This window comes from Agelaius tricolor, unplaced genomic scaffold (genome assembly GCF_023055355.1).
Source record: "Agelaius tricolor isolate 1412-34295 unplaced genomic scaffold, bAgeTri1.0.p SCAF_6, whole genome shotgun sequence".
In the NCBI taxonomy this organism is placed as follows: Eukaryota; Metazoa; Chordata; class Aves; order Passeriformes; family Icteridae; genus Agelaius; species Agelaius tricolor.
This window is the reverse complement of record NW_027269266.1, coordinates 40809756-40833695: the sequence shown is the minus strand read 5'-3', so window position 1 is coordinate 40833695 and position 23940 is coordinate 40809756. Positions and strand designations below refer to the sequence as shown.

The window sequence follows — 23940 nt, the reverse complement described above, 5'->3', positions numbered from 1 at the left end:
TTTGCTCCCCAAAGTTTGCATAATTTTGTCTCATGTGGCAACAGATTTGCTCAGCTTCAGAAATAATCCCAAATTCTAACACACAGCTGAAACATGAGAAACTTCACTGGAGTTTAGTGCCGAATTATATTAACACTCATGAAACCTTGTTAAAACTTCCTCATAAAAACCTCAACTTCCATTTTAACCCTGCACTACCAGCTTATCTGTAATTTAAAGCCTTATCAGATTTTCATAATTTTGACCATGTTCCTCATGCCCTCCTTCCTTGTGTGTAGTTTAATTAGGTATTATTCATGTGTATTGTTAGGTATTTGATGGCCCCTGTGTAGCTAAGCAAGAATGTAGTATTCACTGTTAATTTTTAGCCCATAAATAATGTTTATTTGTTTGGAATGAAGAGGTGGAGGAAGGAATTGTTTGGTTAACACTTACCTTTTTTTTCTCCCAGTTCCAATCTATGGCTTTATTAGCTGAAATTATGTCATAATGATGTTCAATAGTTTTGGAAACGTCTAAATTGAAAAAAACAAGGAGAAGAACAAAACTTTAAATGGCTGTAGAAATACACACAGCCAGATTATGGGCATGTAACTTGGAACAAATACTGGAGAAATGTCTTTGGGGACGTTTGGTTTTTTAAACACATCTTCCATATTAACCTTTTTGTGTTATTGTTTGTGAATTATCATGATTACTGAGTACTGTTGGAATTGTGCTTGTTTTTTATTTCACTTAGTCACTTTAAAATTTAAAAGAAGGTCTATTGATGGTTTGGTTTTGGGGGTTTTTGGTTGTTGTTTTGTTTTTGGTTTTTGTTTGGTTTTTTTTTTTCCATCCTCTTGCAATTCAATACCTACATACTCAGTATTTCATTGGGATAGTAATAACCTGTAGGTACCTGTTAGCACCAGAAATACTGTATCTCTATGCTTGCTGCAATAAATTATAATACTGGCTAATGGGTTAGTGTAGAGTAGAAAAACTGAGATAACTTTGAAAACTCTGACTCAATATCTGATGTTATCAGAACCTTTGCATTCAGACATGTTTTGCATTCCATCTATATCACAAGGATAATTGCATTTGAAATAGGAATAGCTTGTAAAAAGCAGTCTGTCTGCTGCAAACAGAAAAGACAGACAAGTAAAAATTATGCAGTTATTTATATCCTTGTCCCATGTATGCATGTTAACACCAAAAATTGTGTTAATCTGGAGAAGGCTGATCTGGAGCTTGTTGGGAAAAGTACCTTCTAGGCCTAGCACCTGACACTGGGGTTAACAAGCCAGACTTCATGCACACTGGGTTTTGGCACCAGTGTTTCATTGTCTGTTGCTTGGTAATGCAGCCTATCTTCCCTAAGAATAGTGTCTTAGTCACACACACCTGCTTTCTCTCCCCCCCTCCTGTTTTACCTTAGGCTTATAGTTTCATCTTTCATGCCATCTCCCTGTGCACTCATTTTGCATCAGATCAAACCAAACTCCTCTGCTTGCAATGAGTCAGTTACTTGGCCAATGTTAAAAGACTGGAAAAAAAGATTTGGCAAAACTTATTGTGCTTAGGGCACCTGCAGGAAGCCTGGAATAGGAACCTGAAGAAGGACAAAGTGAGCAAAACATGGAATCAAATCCTTCATCCAACTTCAAAACAAGTCACCATTAAAGTAACCCATATTGCCCAGACTAACAGGATAGATAACTTCATCTGAGCTGCTTCTCTTCATCCCCTCTCTCTGCCTCTGTCATTCCTGCCCTACCCTTTCCTCCTGTGAAGCTTTCTAATGTGCTTGTTTTATCTGTCATGTGAGAGTTCTCTCGCATTTCATTAGGTCAGTGTGTCCCCATCACACTCCTAGTTCATTGCAGACCATGAAGAATGAAACATCTTATTTGAAAATCTTTGCAATGCAATTTCTCTGGCTTCTGGCTGTAATTTCAGTGATGGTAAATGATTGAAGACTCGCCATTTGGAAAACTTTTCTCTGCAATCTTTTAGGTCTTCTGTTACATTGGGGATAAAATAAATATAGTCACTTAAAGAAGCTGACAAAGCAAAAGGGATTTCCCAAACTCAGTGGGGATCTTTTAGAACTGCCACATCAACATCCTGCACTTGTGAGATCTTATCCAACTTAGATCTTTCCTTCAGCTCGATCAGTCAGTCATCTTCTGTTGTTTCTTCTGCCACATCCGTGCTCCGCCTTACCTGCTAAGTTTTTAAGAACATTGTTGGTGATAGCATCCAGTCTTGATTTGCAAAAGTTGCTCATTTTAACAGACTTACAGCATCTGAGTGAAATATTCCTTCTGACTGTAAAGTTATGGGAAGAGACCTGTTTCTGCACTGTATTTGGAAGGAATTCTTCACCCTTCCCCTGACCACAGTGGTAGCTTTTCTTCATGAAATCATTAACTCAGACACCCAAGTGATTTGCTACCAGAAGAACCTTTTATAGATAAATATTCTTGGGGTTATATGCCTTGGTGGAGTTGGGGTTTTTTTGTTGTTGTTTTGGTTAGTTGGTTGAGTGATAGGGGTTTGTTTTGGTGTGTTTGGGTTTATGTTTGTTTGGGTTTGGGTTTTGGTGTTTTTTTACCTTTGGTAAAGAAGTGCTATGCAAGGCAAGCTGGAATTCAGGTCTCTTATTTTTCTTGAGTGTACCCTGCATGGTAACCCTGCCTGTTGCTTAAGCAGAAACTGTATGGTTCACCTACCTTTGTACTGGATTTCTGGCCTGCAGTCCCAAGTTTTCAATAGACCTAAGTTGATTTTTCATCTGTCATAGCAGTTTCTTGGTACTGATATAGATTGGTGGGTATGCATAAGCAGCACTTAAATATTTTGCTTTGTTTTACTCCTGAACAAACAAAAATGATAAAAGATCTGCATGTGTGGATCCCACACTTCTATTCTTTCTTGCCTGCTTCTGTAAGTTACTTTCCTCCCAGCTCTATTTTATCTCCAGCTCCCTGGAAGAAAGGATCCTCTCTAAATGCAGCAGACTCTGTCAGCAATACAGTCTGGTTGCCTCTGGCCATTTAATCAACCACTCCTCCTTTTGTAGCATACTTGTGGTGCAAGATCCTTTTTGATGGTAAACTCAGCCTTGGGAAGTGTAAATCATTCTTCCCCGATGGAGCCAAGGAGGATGTATTCCCCAAGTGATCCTTTCTTTACGCTGTCTCCTAAGGTATCTTGTTTTGCTGCTGTTTTGTTTCTTGTGGGTTTGCCCCTTTACATGCTGCTTTTAACTCCTGACATTCAAGATTAACACTCGATAACCTGAGAGGTCATGTAATACCGGTGAAAACCCAAGAAAACAGCCTGAAGGCAGCTTCCTTATTCCGTGTGCTGCAGTGAGCAGTTTTGTTTCAGGCAGCATGTGCTAGGGTACACCGTTTGTGGTGGGATTTCACGTGGGGTGCTAGTTTGCTGTGGCTGCATTCAAGAATTTTTCACCCAATCACCTTCTGAGAAGACAAGATTTAAAGTATTGTCTCCCAGAAGCAACGCTTCTGACAAGAGAGGGGTAAGCCTCTGGACAAAATACATCATGCCAAGGATGACACTTAAAGCATTAGGTACCCCTTGGGTCATTCAAAAAACAAATATATGTCAGTTCATTTGAAGTGGGGACTTAGTACAAGATGGGTAAGGCTAGCAAAAAGTCTTTTTACATCATGTTCTGGAGGACAAGACTGTTTATTTGCAGTTCATTTATGAACAGGTGCAGCTCTTTGGCCCATACCTAGAATAAAATTTGGCAATTTAAAGACATAGTACTCACAAGTGTGGTGAATGGAACTTATCTTTTGTAGTCAGTGCAACAGGAGAAAGTTATATAGCTATCTTGAGATTATTTAATGTCCAAAGGCATCGTAAACTGCAAGCAGACTGATTAAACAGACATTGGAAAGACTTAAGCAGAAATTTTAGAGTCAATCAGATAATTGTATTGAGAGCAAATCTTGAATTAGTATGGAAAGGCATAGTCACTAGCAATCTCAAGATGGGAGGACAAGACATTTCATGGCCAGTTGGGCTAACAGAATTTATCTAGTATGAATAACTGTTTCACCCCAACACTTTCTGTCAGCAGTGTAAATATGGACTGTGAAAGCTGGTATACTGATAACAACAGCACAGGAATGGCTGTGGATGTGGATGCTTGGAAGTGAGGAGCTTTATTTCTCTGACTACTTGGCCTTTTTTGCAAAGCATAGCTTTTCACTGGGAGCCCTGAGGCGCAAACTTGACTTTGTCTGCAAGCAAGATACCTTAATTGGACATTGTATCAAACCTGTGTAATTGATACTTGGGATTTAAGTTTTGGGTTTTATTCAGAACCATAACTTGTACTGGCACCCTGTATCATAGCTCCAGCTAGGTTTCCCATGTGGTCACTGAAGCTAAATTTCTCTACAGAAGAAGTCAGTTTTCTTCAGTGTGCAAATGCTTCTGCCTTCTGTATTAATTAGCTACCTGGATACAATTCTGTTTAGGTAAACTATGACTACACAACACAGACTTTTTTACTTCTGCTCACTTAAATGTATTTCTATCACTACTGTTTCAGTTTCTACCTTTATCTCACCAGAAGTGTTTTTCTCTACCATAGACCTGATTGTTATCTGTCTGAACAGGAAGCATCTAGCTATTTCTCAGAATTTACTAAGCTCAGAATGCCCCATAAAAATTTAAAGCCAGTTCTTCAAATGTGGGTTAGCTAAGAAACAATGAAACTTCTGTAGCCATCTCCTTCCATCTCAGCCTGATGTTGCTACACAAGTATTGCCATTTAGGCCTAATTCTGCAAATATTTTTCTTGTGTGACTTTCCCTTTGTGTTTTGCAAGCTCCCTCCTCTTTACTTTTGTGTTTTAAGAAGAGGGAGCACCAAAGACTGTAGACAGTGTGTGTGCAGGAAGCCTTTCATGATGGATATCTGTACATAGCTGTCTCAGTCCTGGACCAACACTGAGCAACGTGGGAGGGATGGGGAAAACAAGGATAACACTTGGACTTTGAGTAGGAGATTGTAAAGGGCTGCAGTGTTGCAAGGGCTGAAGAGTGAGATGCTGAAAAAACATCACCACACCCCCCAACCCAGCAGTTCATCAAGCACTTTGTCAGTATTTGATCAAGTGTCACATTTGTTGCAGCTTGTTAGCTTGCTTTGGAGAGGTTTAGTTTTTGAATATTGCGGCTGGGAAGGTATTTGTGGCTTGCTTAAGTTCTAGCTATTGCCGCATGAGTCATGCAGTGCTGTTTGGGGTGACTGTATGCACAAAAAGTTACCATCTGTGCTTGTTTGATTAGCACAAGGCTATTGGGTTTTTTTCAGCAGCATAGAAGGGAATTTGGATTTAAGTTATTGACATGCTCAACTTTGTAGTGTTGTGAATCCTGAAAACTGCTTAGCTGTGGTATAAGTTAAAATATTGGATGTTAAATATCTTCCCTTTTAAATTTGATCCAGAGGAGTTGGCTTATACTAGAGCAAAGAGAAATCTTTCTAGTTAGAAACCCACTGCTTCTAAACTACCCTGCTGAGGGTAGTGAATTTCCACTTCTGGCTGTGAAGGCACAATCTTCATAGGTGAACTAAGCTAATGGCTTCAGCTCTGCCTTGCTCAATCTGCTGACTGACCCTGTAGCTGTGAAAGCTGAGTGTCAAAATAAGCATAAGCAGTGACAACTGAATGATGTTCCTTCTTCTGTTGGGAGCTCTGAGCACTTAAGAATCATCTTTCCTTCAGAGTGTCCTTCTGCCTCAACTTTTGAGCAGCAGTGGATTGCTGACCTGGTCATCCAAGAACGATCCCTAGAGAATGAAGAGTATTCCTCCTGTGGCAGCCAGAATACTAAAAACCAGCTGTAATGTCAAATAAACTGCTGGCTCTCGTAGTGCTTAGGATGGACTGGGAAGGACAGGTTTTGCTTGCAGTCAGTACCAGTTTGCAAAGCTCAGTCACTGAGCTACATGAGAAAAGCACTTCCCATGCATAATAGTTTTCCTTCCGTTCTAGTGTCTACTTCTCCCAAGGACCTTAACCCCATGTAAGAAGGCTGTCCATATTATTTGTATCAGATAGTTTAAAATATTTCTCTCTTCCTCCTTCCTCCAGTGCCTGATTTGCAGCAGAAAATGGAATGAGATGATGGAGGGCAGGAGCAGTGGTAGAAAATCCAGGTCTAGAGAAAACACATTTTAGGGAAAATGAATGTGAAGAGGAGGAAAGCATAGTAAGAAACAGCCAGAAAGAAATGGAGAGGGAGAAAAACAGATGTGACAGAAGCCATAAAGATTTAGTAAATGAAGTCAGTAACATTTAATAAGTGTGTAATCACGTACACACATGCTTCCTGGCTGCTGAATAGTAAGGTACCTGTAGAAATGTGTAGGTCCTCCTTGACCCCTTGTGTTATCATCAAAAATGTAAATTTTTCAATACGGATGAAATCAAGCTCTACATCTGAACAAATATATTGGTTTCTAGATGTCTAGAGCTCTGCATACTCCATTTAAAAACATGCAGAGACAGTATCTAGTACTATACTAAAACAGTTTTAAGTCACCAGCTTCAAAACAGATACATGGTATTATGTACTATTTAATAAAGTTCCATCAATATTTTTAAATGGCTGATGTTTTACCAATTTTAGTGCCAATACTGTTCAAAAGGTATGTTTCAATTAAGTTTCAGTGTTCCTGAAAGGGTTGACCTTTGTGGTGTCCTTCACTAGTAAGCTAGTTGTGATGGCAGCTTCCATGGGCATTTAAGGTTTTAAATTTTAGAAAAAATACAGACATTTTCAAAAATTGTCAATCTGAATTGGGTCAAGGTGTTTCTAACTTAGTGTTCTGTTTCCAGTAAATGCCCAGAGTGAAGTAAAATACTGCAGCTATAAAGTGATAGCTCTCAAAATATATTGACATCTCCATGATTTGTGACTTAAGTTTCTTGAGCCTAGGGCTATAGCTGCCTGTGTTTTAAAAGGCAAAACAAAAAGCATCAGCACAGATTTTAATTACCTTATCCAGAAGGTATGCAGTACATACACTTTTGCAGTCCTCAGTTTAAAGACATTTTAATCACAGATATTGCCTACAATCCTAATCATGGCTGAGTTAGTGGCTTTCATAGTTATTAGATGCCTTTTCAAAAGTTCTAAGGAAAGTTTTTAAATGCTAAAGTATGTGCAAAATTTCCAGAATGCCTGGTTTTTAATCCTCTACTACCTATTTTGCTATAAATGCAGAAATGCCACAGAATTTATTTTCCAGTCAAGATAAAAGCAGAAGCTTGGGAGGAAAAATTACTGACAACCCAAAGTTAAAACAGTAGTAACCAGGGATAGAGGAGAAGAGGAAGAAGTATTTGAGCAGACTCAGGAGGGAAATACTATGCTCTTTTGCAAGATTTCATCTTTAACACCAGTCTTTGGCTAGTGAGTACTCACTCAAGTAGCTGGGAAGGTGGAGGAGTGTTTACCTCCTATAAGGGCATGTGGGGGTGTGATATTTGTCTATGTACCCACATGTGGGTGAAATGGAAAAATGTGGCTTATTTCCTCTTCCCACTTTCATTTAGGTAATACACTGATATAAATGTTTTAATCATAAAATTGATGAAGTTTTAAGCTGCTTTACTCCTTCTTTTGGTTTGTGTGTTTTGTTGTTTGTTTGGGGTTTTTAAGGGAAAAATTTTAAAATAAAATGTATCTGCTGAATCACTCTGCTGCAGGAAAAGGTGAAAACAAAAAAACCTCTTCAGACTGCAGTGGTTCTGTGCAAAATGATATACAGATTTTTCTGTAACAGGTATGTTTAAAAGTCATTGTTAAATGGCCCTTAAACTGACTTGCATCTGATACAAGCCAGTGTTGGTGTAGGAGAGTGCAGAACAAATTCTGACCAGATTCAGGTCTAACTGGATTATTCACTCTTTTTTCTTTGTCTGAGACTGATGATCCAAATCACCTAAAATGGTCAAAAGGTAGTCAGATCTAAGGTGTCATAACTCTGTGAAGGATTGGTTTTGCTGTTATCACTCTATGTGTGTAATTAATTATAAGCTTAATTATATGGGTTTGGAGTATGTTAATGTGCAAGTTACACATGGGCATTTAGAGCAGTTGTTTTTTTGCACTCATACCTTCAGTATTTATGCACAAGAGCCTTAGGTAGGATTCATGAGGTTTGCACAAGCAGGGAATGCTGATTCCTCATTATTCCAGAGGAAGAGGAGCATGGAGACCTGTTAACACAGCCCCTCCTACAGGGATGGCAGAGCTACACTGTGTTTCTGAGGTCGGGTCTGTGCCAGCACCAGCTCCCCCTGGCCTGACTGGGCAAAGCCCAGTGTGTGCCTGGTGCCTCGTCCCAGTTGGAAAGCCTGGGGTGAAGCCAGGGATGGCAGCAAGCTGTTTGCCAGGGACTTGTGCAGTAGGGCCAGTACTGGCAAAAGGGAGAGTACAGGAATACTGGAGGGAAAATAAAAGGAGTGTCAGACACTTACGCCAGGGCTGTGGGAGGTACAAATGTTTGAATTGGCATCACGCCCTAATGTTAGCCAAAAGGTGCAGAACCTTGTTAAATTGCTCAGTGGGAGTTCAGACCCAAGCATTGTGCAGTCTGGGGAGTGCAGGATAAGCCAGACATGTACAATAGAGAACGATGGGAAAGCTGTTCACAGGAATGCTTTCTTTTATAAACTATGTTTTTATCGGACAGCTTTTCAATTTCTCTTATCAAAGCTTGACTAAATGCTTCCCTCTTGAGAGTGCTTGAGGGAGTGAGACTGGGATTTAATTCACTAGACGTATCTTAGTCCCATTTTGGTTTGGGTAACAGCTACTGATCTGATAAAGGGACTCTGTGGAAAAAGTTACTTTTATTAAGTATGCTCTGTATGTATGATACATGCTTGAATTATTGATGGTGCTGCTTCCTACAACCTAACTGTGAGAAGAGAACTGCTCACAGGAGTTCTTGTAACGTTTTGCAAAGAGGTGGTCTAGGAGGATGAAGTCTGAGAGCATCAGACAAAGATTGATATCTCTCTAGCCAGACAGTGTCTGGAGAGTATTTACCTCCCGGTCAGATATTAGAATACCTTTGTATTAAAAAAACCCCAAGTAATCAAATACCAAAATCCAACCTCAAGGAAGTATTTATCCTTAGCACCCTCTTCTGGGCAAGTTGACAGGTAAGAGTTCTTAAAATATTTTCTGTTGTTTTAAATTACATTGTCTCCCTGGTATCTCTGATCTTCTGAGAAGCTTACAGTTTCTGATTGAAAAACAGGACTTTACTGTGCCTAAAATAATTTTAAAATTTTCTTTGTTGTGGTGGATGTATATTGTTTATATTTTTGTTTTGAATAGTTTTGTTTATAATAGTTCACCTCATGCAATATATTTTTCACATCTCCATGAAGGTGCTACACACGTGGCATTATACAGGATTTTTAGCATAACCAATGAATGTAGTGGAGACTGAAATAAGCACTGCTTTAGAAACCCAAGCACCTGCAAGACAGCTGTCATTTAATGGAAACAATGTCGACCTAATTTCCTTTTACTTTCTTGCTGCCATGGTAGCTTTCGAGTAGTCTGTCATTCTCTGTGTTTGGAATGCCAGTGGTGATGGAGCCACAGGAGAGAACAGCATAGAGCTGCTGGTTTTTCAGTCATAGCTGCAAAAGGTACTCTCCATAAGCAATCACTTGAGGTGCCTTTTGGCAATGAAGAGGAAGCTTTTCCCATGAAACCATGGAAACTTGGACATTGCACCTTTGCCAGGTGTGCACCTTTCTGATCTGCCAGTTTGGTTGCTACATGGTCTCTTGTTGGGAGTGCCCTGTGGAGTGTGAGGCTGTGTCTAACAGGGACTTCTAATCTGTATCTGGCAAAGAGGGCCTTATGTGATCTTCTGTTTGTGCTAAGACTGAATTCTGCATCCCACATTCTGGCTAAGAGAAGTGTCCAAGAGAGAAGGTTTTTATTAAAAATAATATGTTTTCCCAGAAACTTCTTAGTGAAAGCCAACTCTTTTGCATTCCTAGTAATTTACTTTTTCCTCCTTTGTTTTCGGACTTGGTAATACTGCAAAAAATTCATTCTCCAGGACTCTGGAGCTATACAGCAATGACCTTTCCTTCATGGAAATCTCACATTCCTACAGTTGGCAGTTTCATACTTTACACTGAGAAGAAGGTGGATGGGATGTAGAACATGCTAGCGTGGTGAGAAGAAGTTGAAGGTGTGAAATATGAGTTACCAGTAAGGCTGGTGGAAGAAAGCCAGATGTATACAAGAGAGATGAGTAGGAGAGTAGAAAAATCAAATGACAGGCTAAGTGTTTAGAAGCTACCTAGTTATTTACCTACAGAGCCTTGTCAGAGAAATGTTACATTCAGGCTTGAACTTCACTTCCAAGTTGAAAACTGAGCATGGGTTCTCATGAATCTTCAGTCAGTTGGTGTGTCACTGATCCTTGCCTTTTTGCAGGACAAAAAATACCTTCTTCAATAGCTGTCCTTGATGTTCTGAATAAAGAACATTTTGCTTGCAGTAGTCTGATTCTTAACCCTTTCACTTTGTGTTCTTTCCCCAGAGGATGTGCTGAGTAAAGACGCTGGGGAGTGTGCAATATGCCTGGAAGAGCTGCAGCAAGGAGATACTATAGCACGGCTGCCTTGCCTCTGCATATATCATAAAGGGCAAGTATTCCTTAGGATGGATGTAAAATTCACAAGATTACATTTATGGGTAACTCTTCTTAAGGGGTGCTTAAAGAAGTGCTTAAACTTAGTTGCTTTTTTGCATTTAAAAATAACAAAGAAACTGCAGTAGCAGCCCTAAAGTTGTTTTTTAAATTACATCTTCCTGCATCTATACCAAATGCATTTGAAGTTCATTTTCCCTGCTACAAAGTCCTCATTCTTGGAAAATCACCTGGATGGGGAAGGAATGTGTATCATGGCTGAGGAGTTAGGTCATGTGGGCTTAAGTTTCATCAAACGCTAATAGAGCTGGGCAGAGAGAGGGGGGGATTGGCTTTTTAACCTCTTTCATATTGTTTTTTTGTAAGTGTCTGTACTTTACAGAAAGTAAAATGTCAGTGAATGATACAAGCAAGATGATGTTAGTAGCTAATTAACCTGTGTATGAAATCTGTAATTTGTAAAATGTTTCCTTAGAAAATTTTAACACTTAAGAAATATAGGTTTTCAACACTGTTTAATACCCAAGTATTACTGTGGTTTGGGGTTATTAATTTTTCCAGTGATATGTGTATATGCATATACTTCTTTGTATAATATAAAATTCTACTAGTCATTGAAATGGAGAAACCAATTTATATTCATATCCTACTGCTAAATATTACTTGTATTCATGTCAATTGTTCTCATTTTTGTCATGTATCCAACAGCTGCATAGATGAATGGTTTGAAGTAAATAGATCTTGCCCTGAGCATCCATCAGATTAAGACAAGATTCATATTTTTAGGTAATGTTTATTTATGTTCCAACAATAAATATCTTGACTACCTGAAATAACTGTACTATTTCTTTTTAATTGTGAATTTACTACTGTGTCTCAGAACTACAATATTAATCAGTAAGAATTGATGTATAATTGCAATATAGGCAGAAGGCTTCTACATCCTTGCATGGCGTGGTCTTTGCAGTTTTAGTACTGGAAAGTGGCAAGTCAGTGTCAAGAAACCTTTAGCATTGACTTTCTAAGAGGATTTTTCCATAGAAATGAAACAAAATTAAAATAATACAATTATGTCATTTTGGATTGTTCTGTGAGTACTGGCATGTATTTCTGACAGAAGTCTTTTGGAATCATATGAAAAGGTTGAAACTAGGTATTTTCAAAACTACCTTAATGTTAATGCATTCCAGAATGTTTAAAGCATATAAATAAATAAAAAATGTTGACATGTTTCTCTCCCATCTCACAGAACTTTGCATTTTTCCAGCTTATGTTTTGTGTTAATGGTTGCAGATCTGCAATCTGTGTTAAAAGTTTAAAGGATAGTTTTATTCTTTAGTTGACTGACTCAGAAACTTTAACTTAGATTAAATAACTGCCTCTAAGCATTGCGAAGCACATCAACAATCATAATTCTTAGAGAAATAGAGATATCTGAAATCCTATCTGGTAGCTGAGAGTTTGGTTTTGTAGTTCTGAAGGAAATTTAAAAAAAAATCTGAAGTATTCATGACTAGCATTTATTTGTGCATTTGTTTCACGTTGCTTCATGTGTCTGTGTTGTAGGGCTAGCAAAGAAAACCTCAAGGAAGATATCCTGCTACTGAGATAATTGTTTTGATCTCAGGGCAGTGTTAGTCAAAATTAATAACCAAACACATTTCCTCTATTGCCCCCAGTCTCTGGTTGTGGCAGAAGGCTGCATGCTGTTCATGAACACCTGTGTCTCTGTACATGCTCATGGCTGTCCAGCCTCATGTTAAATTCTATTTGCTTTTTCCACAGCAGGGATGGTGATAACTGGGGACTTAGGAAGAAAGGGCAGGAAAACTCAGTTGTTGTGCTCATGCTGTTTGAATGGTTTCTGTACTGAAATAATGCTATTTTCTCCTCTGCTTTTCCAACAGCTGCTTCCACTGATCAGAAAACATAGGAGATGTGAGGTTCTCTTGCTGAACACAGCGTGCCTGGCTTGAGACTTAGTTCTTTGTGGCTGAAAAAGGCAAAGATGGACAGTACATGGAGAAAGCATTGCAGACACCGTTACTTGACAGTAGTGCTCAGTATACCAAACACTCATGCAAAGGACACACAGGGATTTTGAAAATGCTGCACATCCTGTAACAATCGACTCCCCAGAGACATTACTGACACTGTTTTGTATTGAAGGCCAAAGTTCCAAATTTCAGCCTAACTTCTGGTTCTGTGAAGAAGCGAGTTATTGGACATGTTTCCTACTGCCTCCAGTGGAAGTGGAGACGTTCGATACGTGCTCTCTGAGACCCTCGCAGGGGGACGGCCCCAGATCGGAGTGGGAACGTTTTCACCTTCTCATTGGCTGAAGAAGAGTACATGGCAAACTAAATAAAATCTAACAGTGTGACCTTAATTTACTGAATTCACACCCTGTTTTACGTTCTTCACTTTTTTCAAGAACAGAAAACATAACCCGCTCTGTGTAAGAATACTGTATTTCAAAGTTTTGTAACTAAACCTTTGTCACAATGCAGTCCAAAGAGTAAAACCAAGACAGGTAACTAATTTATATTGATCAAGCTATAGAGATTGTTGAAATCTGCACATTGTATTGCTATTTAAGTAACTAAAACGTCTCTTTTATTGCTCATGAGTCAAAATGACAGAAAGAAATGCAGCAAAGCAAAATCTTACAGCTATGCAACTTTTTTTAAAATAGGAAAAAGAAATGAATTACCAATTTTAAGTGCTGCCAGTTAAGGTAATTTGTTTAACGGGTATTTTTTTAAAGATGTTTCAGGTAATTATTTTATTGTACTACTCTCATCTCCAGGCTGCCTCCTGAGGTGTAAATGAATAACTGCAAGTGTGGGCATGGGGAGAGGTTTTTATAGGTATGGGCGAGATTACATCGAGGTGGGATTTGTGTTTATTTTTCGAACATGCGCAAGTTCATGTTTCCTTGTTTGAATGTGTTTTTCGGTCACAGGATCTGTAGTACATTGCATCTAAACCCTTGGTGTCTTCTTGTGGAGACCAGCATTTGACAGTGTGGATTTTCGTTTAGTTTGGGTTTTTTCTATCTTTCTTTTTTTTTTTTTTTTAATTCATCTGCATTTGTTTAATTTATTATTATTTTACTGTATTATATTGGTGTACCAGAGCTCCACAAAACACAGGATGTCTCTGGGTGGGTACACCAAGTAAAACTGTGGATATGTATTAGTTCCCACAAAGTAGCACAGTTAAATTTTTTTTTTTTTTTTTTAAAGACAATGAACTGGAACAGATATCAGGGTTTAGAAGCATACTTTTTATATCGAGAATTAATTGTAGTAGTTTCTGAATTTCACAACACAGGGAAGAGTTTATGAATATTTATTAGCAACAGTATTCTTAGTGAGTTTCAATAGCTAAAATAAGTTGCACAACACTTCAGACTTTTTTTCTTGTACATAAATAATTCTGGTTGGGTTTTGGTTTTTTTTTGTTTTGTTTGTTTGTTTTGTTTAAGTACACATTTCTCTCTGTTGCTGCTGTGATTTATATCAAAAAGGGCAAAGAAACAGGAGCAACTACCGCTATCTGGAGAAGAAGTGCAGTTCATGTTCTTAAACTCTCCCATCTTGCTTGAAGAGCAGTTCTTCCCTGGATAACATTTTCTCCTGAATGTTGCTCTGTAAAATGCCTTTGTTACGCTGCAAATCTAAAGGAGTCCAAACTAGATAATTGTCATAATTGCCAGTGCAGTTTCTATACTTTTGGGCTTGCATCACTGGTTTCAGCTGAACCTGTAAGCTATGGGGCCCTGTTGAGTTCTCTTTTTCAGTGGGAGCAGAATCATTCTGTCACACATTCGATTCTGTAGTCACATCAAATGTACAGTCATTCCCTGTACAGAGTCCTTTTTTGACAAGAATATTTGTGTTGCCTTGTATTATCTTGGGGGAGGGAGGGAGGGGATGAGGAACTACAGCACCTGTGATACTCAAATAGTGGTGTTGCCTGCAGGCCCATTTTCCCAATGTTTTAAACTCCTGATATCTTCTGAAAGTAAAACTTTTCCATTTGCATTGATTTAATGTTTACTGTTGGCTTCATGCCTGCAGAAACTCACCTGTAGCCATGTAAAGGGGGTGGGTCAGTGTTTTGATGTCCTGTGCTCTGAGGTCATAGATAGTCTTTGGCTTGAGGGTTAAGTACGTAAATACAAGAAACATAAATCTGTGTACAACTTGAGCTCAGTTTTGGTAGTTCATACTTCTAGTTCACTTACTGTTTCCTCAAACCCCTTCATCTTCTGTATTCAGATGGAAGTAGCTGATTTAAAGACCCAGCAGTTGGGACTATTGTCCCATGTTTAGGAACAGTGTTGGAAAAGCAGGTCACTAGCTATTGCACTGGTGAAGCTTTTGCAGGCAAGAGTCCATGGCTGCTTCCATCAGCACCGTAGAGCAGCAGTTCCTTGGATTATTTGAGGAACTGATACAAGGTCAGCTTTAGTTTGATGTTCTTGGTATCCATAAATCCCTTCTGAAAGACAATGGGAGGTTTTCTTATATCAAAACCTTTAAGATAGATCAAGCCTGGAATGACCCTGGAAGCATGAGAGCGATGCTTGGGTTTGAAAACACCAGTGGAAACTCACCTAGGTAAGCTTTCTGTCACCATCAGCTGGTGATGACCATGCTGTAGGCACAGCTCTAGTCACAGACAACACCTTCATTTTGAAAATGTCCTCACAGGGATGTCAACTCATTGTGCTTCAGAAGGGAAAAATAAGCACCAAACAAGTCCTTTGTCTCAAACAAGGAACACCACACTTGTCCACAAGAAGCAATAACTTCAATTTTGGTGAGATATGCTTCTTTGCCTGTAAATATCTTGAGATTGCCAATTTTGTGCTGTTTCAGAGTATTTTCTGTCATCTGGCCTATATCTTCCCTAAGTATGTACGGGTGTGAAATAATTCCCATACTCAGGTCTGCCATAAACATGCTGCTTGCCAGCAGGGGAAGAGTAGATTTGACACTGTCTTGAAATGTGCGATTTTTCTGAACTTGTAACATACCCATGTCTCTTCAGTAGCAGCTCGTGTTTTGAAGTTCATAGTGGAGGTGGCTGTGAGTTGGTTTGTATTTAACCATACCCCGTACAATAACAAGGGAGTCAAGACTGCTGTCAGCACAGGGCACCCTTTGTCCTGGCTCTTACAAGTCAGTATATCTATGATAATGCTTCCCTTTGGAAGGAGGTAGCTCGTTTTCTTGCAGTGTGTACATTCAGCAATGAGTTGAGTAGGATGTAAAAGCAAAAATACAAAGCACACCACAAATTATTGGTATTTTAATTTTGGCAGGGATAAAGCCAAAAACAGATGGTCTTATTTGTAGTCAGGTTAGCTGTCATAATCAAGGGGAAGTGTACTGGGGTATTTTGGAAAGGAAAACATGTAGGGTATTTACAAAAATGTGGGTGGACACTTGTAACCTTGGTTTTTTTCCCTGCTTCTCTTATGATGTAAAGGGGGTTTATGACTGAATCTCAAAATTTATACATTTATCCTACTTCTTAATTTTAGCAGCACTGGGTTTTTAATTAAGCCTTGCTGAAAGGTTGGAGAGCTGGTACAACAGACTCCCAGGAAACTAAAATCTCAGCAAATATGGGAAAGATATTTTTTATTGAGAAATGTGGATCTTTGATGTTTATGGAGGGATATGTCTAATATGCAAGATGTGCTGAAGAACACTTTTAGTGCTCTGCCTTTTCTATGTGAGGGCTTTAGAAACTTGCTCCATTTCTTCCATGTTCCACCAAAAGCAAGGGACTTGGCACTTGGATGTTACTATCTCTCTTTGTAAATGGTGGCAAAACGTTGCTTTTGATGCAGACAGTGATCTCTCTGAGTTTCTTGTGGCTTTTAGCCATTTTCCTGTATTGAAGGAGTATTTATGTGCAAATTTGGTACTAATTCTGCTGTGCAGTTGGGATTTTGCTGCTGAGAGACTACCACATGCCTGGGAGTGCAGAAGTGCTACTATGGGATGTTCCAGCTCACCTTTGGTAGTGGAGGATTATCTCTTTTTTTGATGAGTGCTATATTTGATGATTCACTTTCCACCCGTCCAAGCTTAAAAGTCATTTTAGTATCCATTTCTTCTCTGCCTAGCTGAAAATGAGATATATGTTAGGCTATATTCCTATATGAATAGGCTTTCCATTGGCATCAGCAAAAGTGATGTAAGAGGCTGTAACTGTAAGAGAAGGCTTCTTATGGATTTCCTACAATCCAGCCAAATGTAGTTTTTTTCATGCAGCTCCTACCACTTAACTTTTTGTCATTCAAAACACTCTGCATGAGAAATCCACAACAGAACTATGTCCAGGATTTGTTTTCCTGAATGAAAAATCTGTGATGTTTCTGTTTCTCCACATAAGTAACCTGCTTCTAAAATCAAGTTGGAGATGGTTTAGCCTGTTGGAGGTTAAAAAAGCCTATCCAGTCCATACTCTCAAATTACATTTGGTTATCTTACTCCACAATTATAGGCTGGCTTTCCAGGCTTGCTTGTGTTCTGTAAAGTCATGTCTCAATTAGTACATCAGAGCTGATGGTGGGATAAGCTGTAAAATGACCTCACTGTGGGGCATTATTAGTTGTTGAAGACTTGCTCAGGTAAACCACCTGAGTAACCTGCACCTGAAAAAGGAATATCCTGCACCATAAGAATATCCTGCACCTGAAAAAGGCTGGACTTGGTTCTGTCTTGGATCTAATAAGTTGCCAGTGTACAAGAAATAGAAGGCAGCCAGCTCACTACTGATCTTTCTGGCAGGTTTTAATCTATGTGTGTTTGTTTGAGAGACTTTTGCCCTTGGGTGTGTTTTGGCAAAGATTTTGCAACGATAAATAGGATTTGCTCGATTTTGGCAGAGTTTCAAGTGTAAGTAACCCGACATTGCAAGAACATAATCTGTTGCTGAATCCTGTTCCTCTTGTTTTCTCTCAAATCTGTCCCTTTTAATGCTGATATGTTATATTTCATAGTAAACACTTCTCAACACGACTGGTCACAAGCTCTCAAAGTGTGAAATTCTAAGAGAAAGAGACATCAAAGCTTGATTCTATGCTCTTGTATATATTAAGATGAAGCTGGAATATTTGTTACCATACAGTGAAGAATTCTCCCCTAGCTGATATTGCCAAAGCACTATAACTTTCAAGGAAGAAGGGAGGTGGCTTAGCTGTAGAGGGGATGTTTTAGTGAACTACATAAAAACTACTTGTAACAAATTTTAAGAGCTGCAGCGTGGCACTGAATGAGTGGTGATCCAGCGTTAACCTTTATCCCTTGATTACAGAGCTCATTCTGGCTCTTCCCACCCTTTGGCAGATACCTGCTGGGAGGGAGCAGAGTGTGTGTTCCCTTTTTTTATATGCCTCTTCCTACAGAGCTAACCTTGCCCACAGTGAGTTAGAGGGAAGTCCATGCTAGCTTCTGAAATGCCACCTGTATGTGCAGTGGTAATGGACAAGATACCTTCCTTCATTACCCGGAGCAGAAATTGGAATGTAATTTGCAATGTCTAATGTAAATGTAAAATATATTTGTTTGTTTTGTTGTTTTGTTTTGGTTTTTTTTTTTAATTGAGCAGTATGATTGCAAGTTGACTTAAGTTGTTCTAAGGTACTCTTTTCAGTGGTTTGCCAGTACATAATCACGAATGAAAATATTTTTTTATTGATTTTTAGGTTGTATGTTTAACATTCCATTCATGTAAAATATGTACAAATATATGTAATAAATCTTTTGAAGCACAGTTTTCCTCACACTTCCAGGTGATTTTTTTTTTTTAAAGTATTGGTGAAAGAGGCATTGCTGTGGGACAGAACTTCTGTATGTCTGAGCTGGAGCAGAGGAAGGAAAAGCACTGCATGGTTTAGAGCCACAGCCAGAAAAGCAGCTTGGCATCTCACCTCTCTGCAGTCCTGCAGGTGGGAGTGCAACCCTCCAGGCCAGCCTCTGGCCCCTCTGAGTCCCTCTCACTCTTCACCTGTCCCACAAGCAGTGATATGACAGGCTTGTATCCCTCTGGGCAGGGAAGGTCTCAGCAGACAAGAGCTGATGTAGCTGCTGTTTTGTGGGGGAGGCTGAAGGTGAGATGTCTCTGGTTAATGCATCCTCTGTAGATCTTCAGCAGACGTGATCGCCTTCAAGGTTAGCATAAGTTAGAGCTGCCAGGTCAGCAGGTAGGGAAACTCATGGGTGGTTTCCAAATGAAAAAAAAAAAAAAAAAAAAAGAATATGGGGCAGAGATGGTAGCAAACAGTCCTTTCTCATCACCTGGAGTCTGGGAACCCCCATCAGAGGATCAAGGTAACTTAATAGCTGCTCTTTCCTTCAGTTTCCTCAAACCCAAATTCCACTTTAGCTTCCTCCCAAAACACGTCATGGTTGCCTCTTAAAAACTGATTCCCTGACAGCATACCTGTGGCTGGGCAGTGCATGGATTTCTTTGTCCTGGATGGTTACCAGCACTCTGGTCTGTCCCTAAACAGCTGGAAGGAGGCTACTATAACAGCCTCCTGCAGAGACATGTTGCTGGAGGAGGGAATTTCTTCCCAGTACCACTGTGGGTGTTAAATTGTTCTCCAGTGGAGCATCCTGACAAGGGCAGAGCACTGTGATGTGGACTGCCTGGAAACTTTCTCCTGGGGCAGTGGCTGCAGCTCTGCAAGTCAGGTCACCTGCAGCAGGTGGGTGTGCGTGTGAGAGACCTGGCTGGCTGTGTTACCCCTCCAAACCTTCCTGCCTGGCCTGGCAGCAGCTGGGGAGCTGTAGCCCTTGTGCTGAATGTAAAGTGAGATGAGGACAGGAGCAAAGCTGAGCCGTGTGGTTTCAGATAGTGTACGGGGTAAGTCTGCTGCGGGGAAGGTGTGATTTTACACCTCTCCCCTACACCAGTTGGGAGTGGAGCTGTGGGAGCTCTGAGTAAAACCAAGTGCATTTCACCAAGGTTATGTGGAGGATGTGGGAGAAAAGGAAAGGAGTTCACTCTCCAGGCAGGAGATGCTTCTTGGGTGCTGCTCCGTGCCAGGGTGACTTGTGCAGGCTAATGGAACATGATCCACGGATTGATGGCACAGATTCCCGCACGGCTGTGTTCACATCCTGCTCCACTTTTGAGATAAGCCTTTTGGTGTGACTGGGGGTAGCTGAACCCATTGCTAAATCACAGTGACTTTTGGATCATCACAATTCTCTCTGTGGGAGATGAGAGTTCTAATGCATAAATTATTCAAGAATGCACCAAGAAACAGTTGGATGCAATAACTGAGGAACATGTTCCTATCATTTGTTAGAGTAACTTTCTTTCCACCACCCCTCCCCACTTCCCTAGCTGCTCCTCCCAGTCGCCTTCTGGAAAGCCTGAATTCCTTAACTGCCGGTCCTTTCTGTGTTTTCCTGCTCAGTCCTGAGCTGTGTTATGGAAGCAGTCCATTGACTAGTTAGAGCTGAGTTTGGCTTTGCATCAGAAATATCTGCTGGAAATCATTCCAGTTCAGTAGGTACAGGATTTCATGTGTGAAATTTAAATTAGTGGCATCTGTTGGTATCACATCCTACCTTCCTCCCTATGGCTGGGACATGGGACATGCCACCTCTGCCCTGAGTTACTTTTCCTGTAGGATGAACTGGGATGCTGTGCTGGCCCCAGGGTGTTCCTGGGAACTGTCAGCAATAGATGGTGATGTTGTACACGTGTGTGTGTGTGTGTGCATGTGTGTGTGTCTGGCCCTGCTACCACACACTGTTGTTTGGTACAGCCAGTGGTCCATGTCTTCTGGATGCCATGTTTTTAGCAGAAAGAGGGGAACAACACACACCCGGCAGCAAAGAGAGCGGGAAGGTGGGAAGAGTCTCCTGCAGCAGCAGGAGCTAAACAGGGAAATTCCTCCCCTGGTGTTTTAGTGCCTTGTTTTGTCAGGTCTCATTCTCCTTCTGAGGCTACGACACCTAAGCAATGTCTGTGCCTGGGGAGGTGCAGGCTGGAGCCTGCTGGTGTCTGCAAACATCCCCTGGCATGTTTGTTCACTAGAGGAGGCTCCCTGCTCCATCCCACCCTGCAGGGAGAGGGATGCTGGTGTCCAAAAAGCAAAACAAGCAGAGCACACTGCCTCTGAGGTGCTGTGCAGCTCATTCCTGCTATCTCCTTGCCAGCCAGCCACTGCGAAACAAGGAGCCTCAGCAAAAGCCAAGTGAGATGGAGTTTTCCAGCCCTCATGTAATAAAGCATCTGTTTTCTGAGGGGGATGAGATCAGGGATGCATGGTGGCAGGGAGGAGGGTTTGACATAAATAAATAATCGCATAAAGCCCATCCTCAGCTGACGCAAGATGACTCACTCCTCGTAAAGGCAGGAGCTAGAGGAGGCAGATCTGAGGCGCAGGGACACGGCCCCAGCCGAGCCCGCTGGAAACGGCAGGTGCTCTGTGCCTCCGCATTTGGCCCCTTGTCTTCGGAGTCATGCTTTGTGTCGAGCTCCTGCCCTACTTTCCTTTCTTCCTGTTTACAGATTGCTTTGTTTGAACACGCGTTTACATTTTACAAAGCCTCCCCCTCCCTTCCCTCCTCGTTGTTTCTGTAAACCCGCTTCAAACAGGAGGAAGAGGAAGCTGCCAGGCCTCTCCCCGAGCCCCATCGGGCCTTGTCACTGAGGGCCGTGAGCACCGCGGGGCTGCTCCCGCCCCGCCGGGCTCCTCTCTGCCGCTCCCTTCCCCTGCGGACCCGGGTGACTTCTCAAGGGAGCAGCCTTCCTCCTCACAAGTCACCCGGGCCGGGACTAACATCTGCTAAACTCAGGATTAAAGCGTCTGGCAGGTAATGGGAGCATGAAAGCTTGACGGCTTCATTTGCTCCAGCCCGTGAGGTCCAACTCTGCCGGCTTGCAAGGCTTTAGCAGCTAATTAAGTTGCTGCCTTCAGTGTACAAGGGGAATCCCTAGACAGGAGAGGCTGGGCATAATTTAGTTGTTTGCTGCAGCTGGAGCTCTGGCTCCCTGTCCCACGGGAGCAAGGGGGACACTTGTGCAGCAGGGCTGCAGCGATGGAAGCGTCCCTTCAGCCGTGTCACCGGCCGCCACCTCCCGAGCCAGCTGCCTGCGTGGGGCTGGCAGAGGCGGGCAGGGCACCTCTCTCAGACCAGCTCTGCACAATGGGGCTGCTGGGAGCCCCCCTCCCAGCAGCCCTGGTGCCAGCAGCAGCTGCAGGCCCTGTGTGTGGCAGGAATTTATGTACTGCCACCCCAAAGGGTTGCTTGAGCCCTGCAGGTCCTGACCTCGGGTGGGTGAGGTGGCATCAGCACTGCCCGAAACCTGCTGTTTCCCAGTGCATCACCCAGAGACTCCCTGTCTGCAACAGGCACAGGACATTTCCTGCTTTCCCAGTATAAAGCAATGACTGTAGTTTTTGCCCCTGGCTAAGGCCAGTTTTTATTCCTTAACCCACCTGCTGTGACCTCTCATGCCTGGATGCTCCTGAAGCTGAAGCTGCTGTTTTCTCTGAAGCATCATCCCTGTTTTCACATCCCCCTGTGTACCTGAGGGCAGCTATTTCAAACTCTGCAGCTCTCATTTACTTCTGGGTGTGGAGAATGAACACTCGCTGACCTCAGCCCTGTCGAGATTCACAGGGGATTCCATCAGCAATTTCCCAGGATTGAAGAGGGACTCCCCCAGCACTTGTGACACTCCCTGCCTCCTCTCACCTTTTCTTCCCACTCTGGCAAGTGAGGAAGGACTCGCCCCAGTAGGTCTGCTGTGTTTTCAGAAGGCTGACCTATCCCACAGAGCAACTGAGAGCCTCCAGCAAGCAAGGAGAAACCTCCTCCTGTGAGTAAATTTGGAGTCCCTGAGTGCAGCTGGCAGCTCCCAGCCTGGCCTCCATTTTCATCTAGCACAATCCTGCTGTTCTGTTTCTCTCTACTAAAGCAGCAGTTGAGACCTTTGTGTACAGCTGCAGCTTGAGATTACTCGTTCCATCAGTTGAAAACAGAGTGGTTTCTGCAGCGACCTCTCCTTCCTCACGGCAAACCCATCCCTCACTGCTGTTCACCTGCCTCTGATGCAGCCTGGCAGCTGCAGCTTTGTACAGCTCTGCAGTGGGCTCCTGGTTTTGTCTGCTGACACAAGGTAAGGGAGCAGAATGAAGCTCCAGAAAAGCAGGCATGGGTGTCTGTGGTGGCAAACAGCAGGTGTGTGTGTGTATAAGGCCTTGCAGACTGGATCCTGACTTGGCCCAACACAGCCCTGAGAAAGCCAACATCTCTTCATGAAAACAGAAGCCTGCAACAGCAAAAAATAACTTGTTTCCCTGCAAAAGAATCTGCAGATTAGGTCTGTTTTCCTGCACCTGTTTCAACAATCCCAACCATCTCAGCTTTAAGAATGACAACAGTATCTCACAAACAACCCTTTCTTGCACGTAGACACCTTGTCCAAGACTGACCTATTACCACGGGGTAACAGCTTGTTACTGACCAACTGGAGATAGACACAGGAGGGTTTATAAAACTTTATATAAAGGGATGTGAAAAATAAAGCTTTTTTCACTACTGAAAAGAGTGTATCTCGTCTCTCTGAAACGAGGTCAACAGCAACAGGTGTCTTGCTGTATTTTCAGCATCAGTACCACTCCCTTGGGATGGAACAGTGGGATTGGGATCCTGCCCTGGCTGTGGTTGAAGAGCAAAGGCTGCATGGCCTTGCACCACCCTGCAAGTCATAAACTGGCACCTAGAGACATGTGTGACAACAGTGAGCCACACCAGGCTCAGGCAAACACCCTGTCCTGAGGACCTGGCAGTGTTTGACTGGAGCAGGACTGCGCTGTGTCACAGCAGGGCTTCCTTGAGGGCTGCAGCATCACCTGGCACCAGTAAACACACACAGCTTGTACCGGCCCAATACAAGTGGTGACACCTCCAGCCAGCAAGTCTTTGCCCCCAGCAGCAGGAGGTGGAAATGAGAAGAGCTCCTGCAGTCAGTGTGGCAGGAGGACTCCAGGGGTGCAGCACGGCTGCAGCACATCCCTGAGGCACCACTGTGCTTTCCCCCACTGCCCCTAACTGGATTGGCTCCTGCTGCTGGAAGGGCCCCTCATGGGCAATGGCAGCTGTGAAAGGCCTTCTCCAGCTGTGGCAGCTCCTCTCTCTTGTCTGCAGC

At 42.0% G+C, this 23940-nt stretch overlaps 1 protein-coding gene across 2 annotated transcripts in view; it reads left to right on the top strand.

Annotated features, from left to right (window-relative positions):
- Positions 1 to 18537, top strand: part of ZNRF2 (zinc and ring finger 2) — a 58829-nt gene extending 40292 nt beyond the window's left edge. The window contains exons 3-5 of one of the 2 annotated variants that reach the window (XM_071429478.1): positions 10627 to 10732; positions 11446 to 11523; positions 12645 to 18537. In XM_071429478.1, the coding sequence (XP_071285579.1) occupies positions 10627 to 10732; positions 11446 to 11503 (164 nt within the window). In that variant the 3' untranslated portion in view covers positions 11504 to 11523; positions 12645 to 18537. Of the gene's footprint in view, positions 1 to 10626; positions 10733 to 11445; positions 11524 to 12644 lie in introns of those variants that run through there. The other variant, XR_011679572.1, reaches the window with a different exon arrangement.
- Positions 18538 to 23940: the final 5403 nt, after the last annotated feature.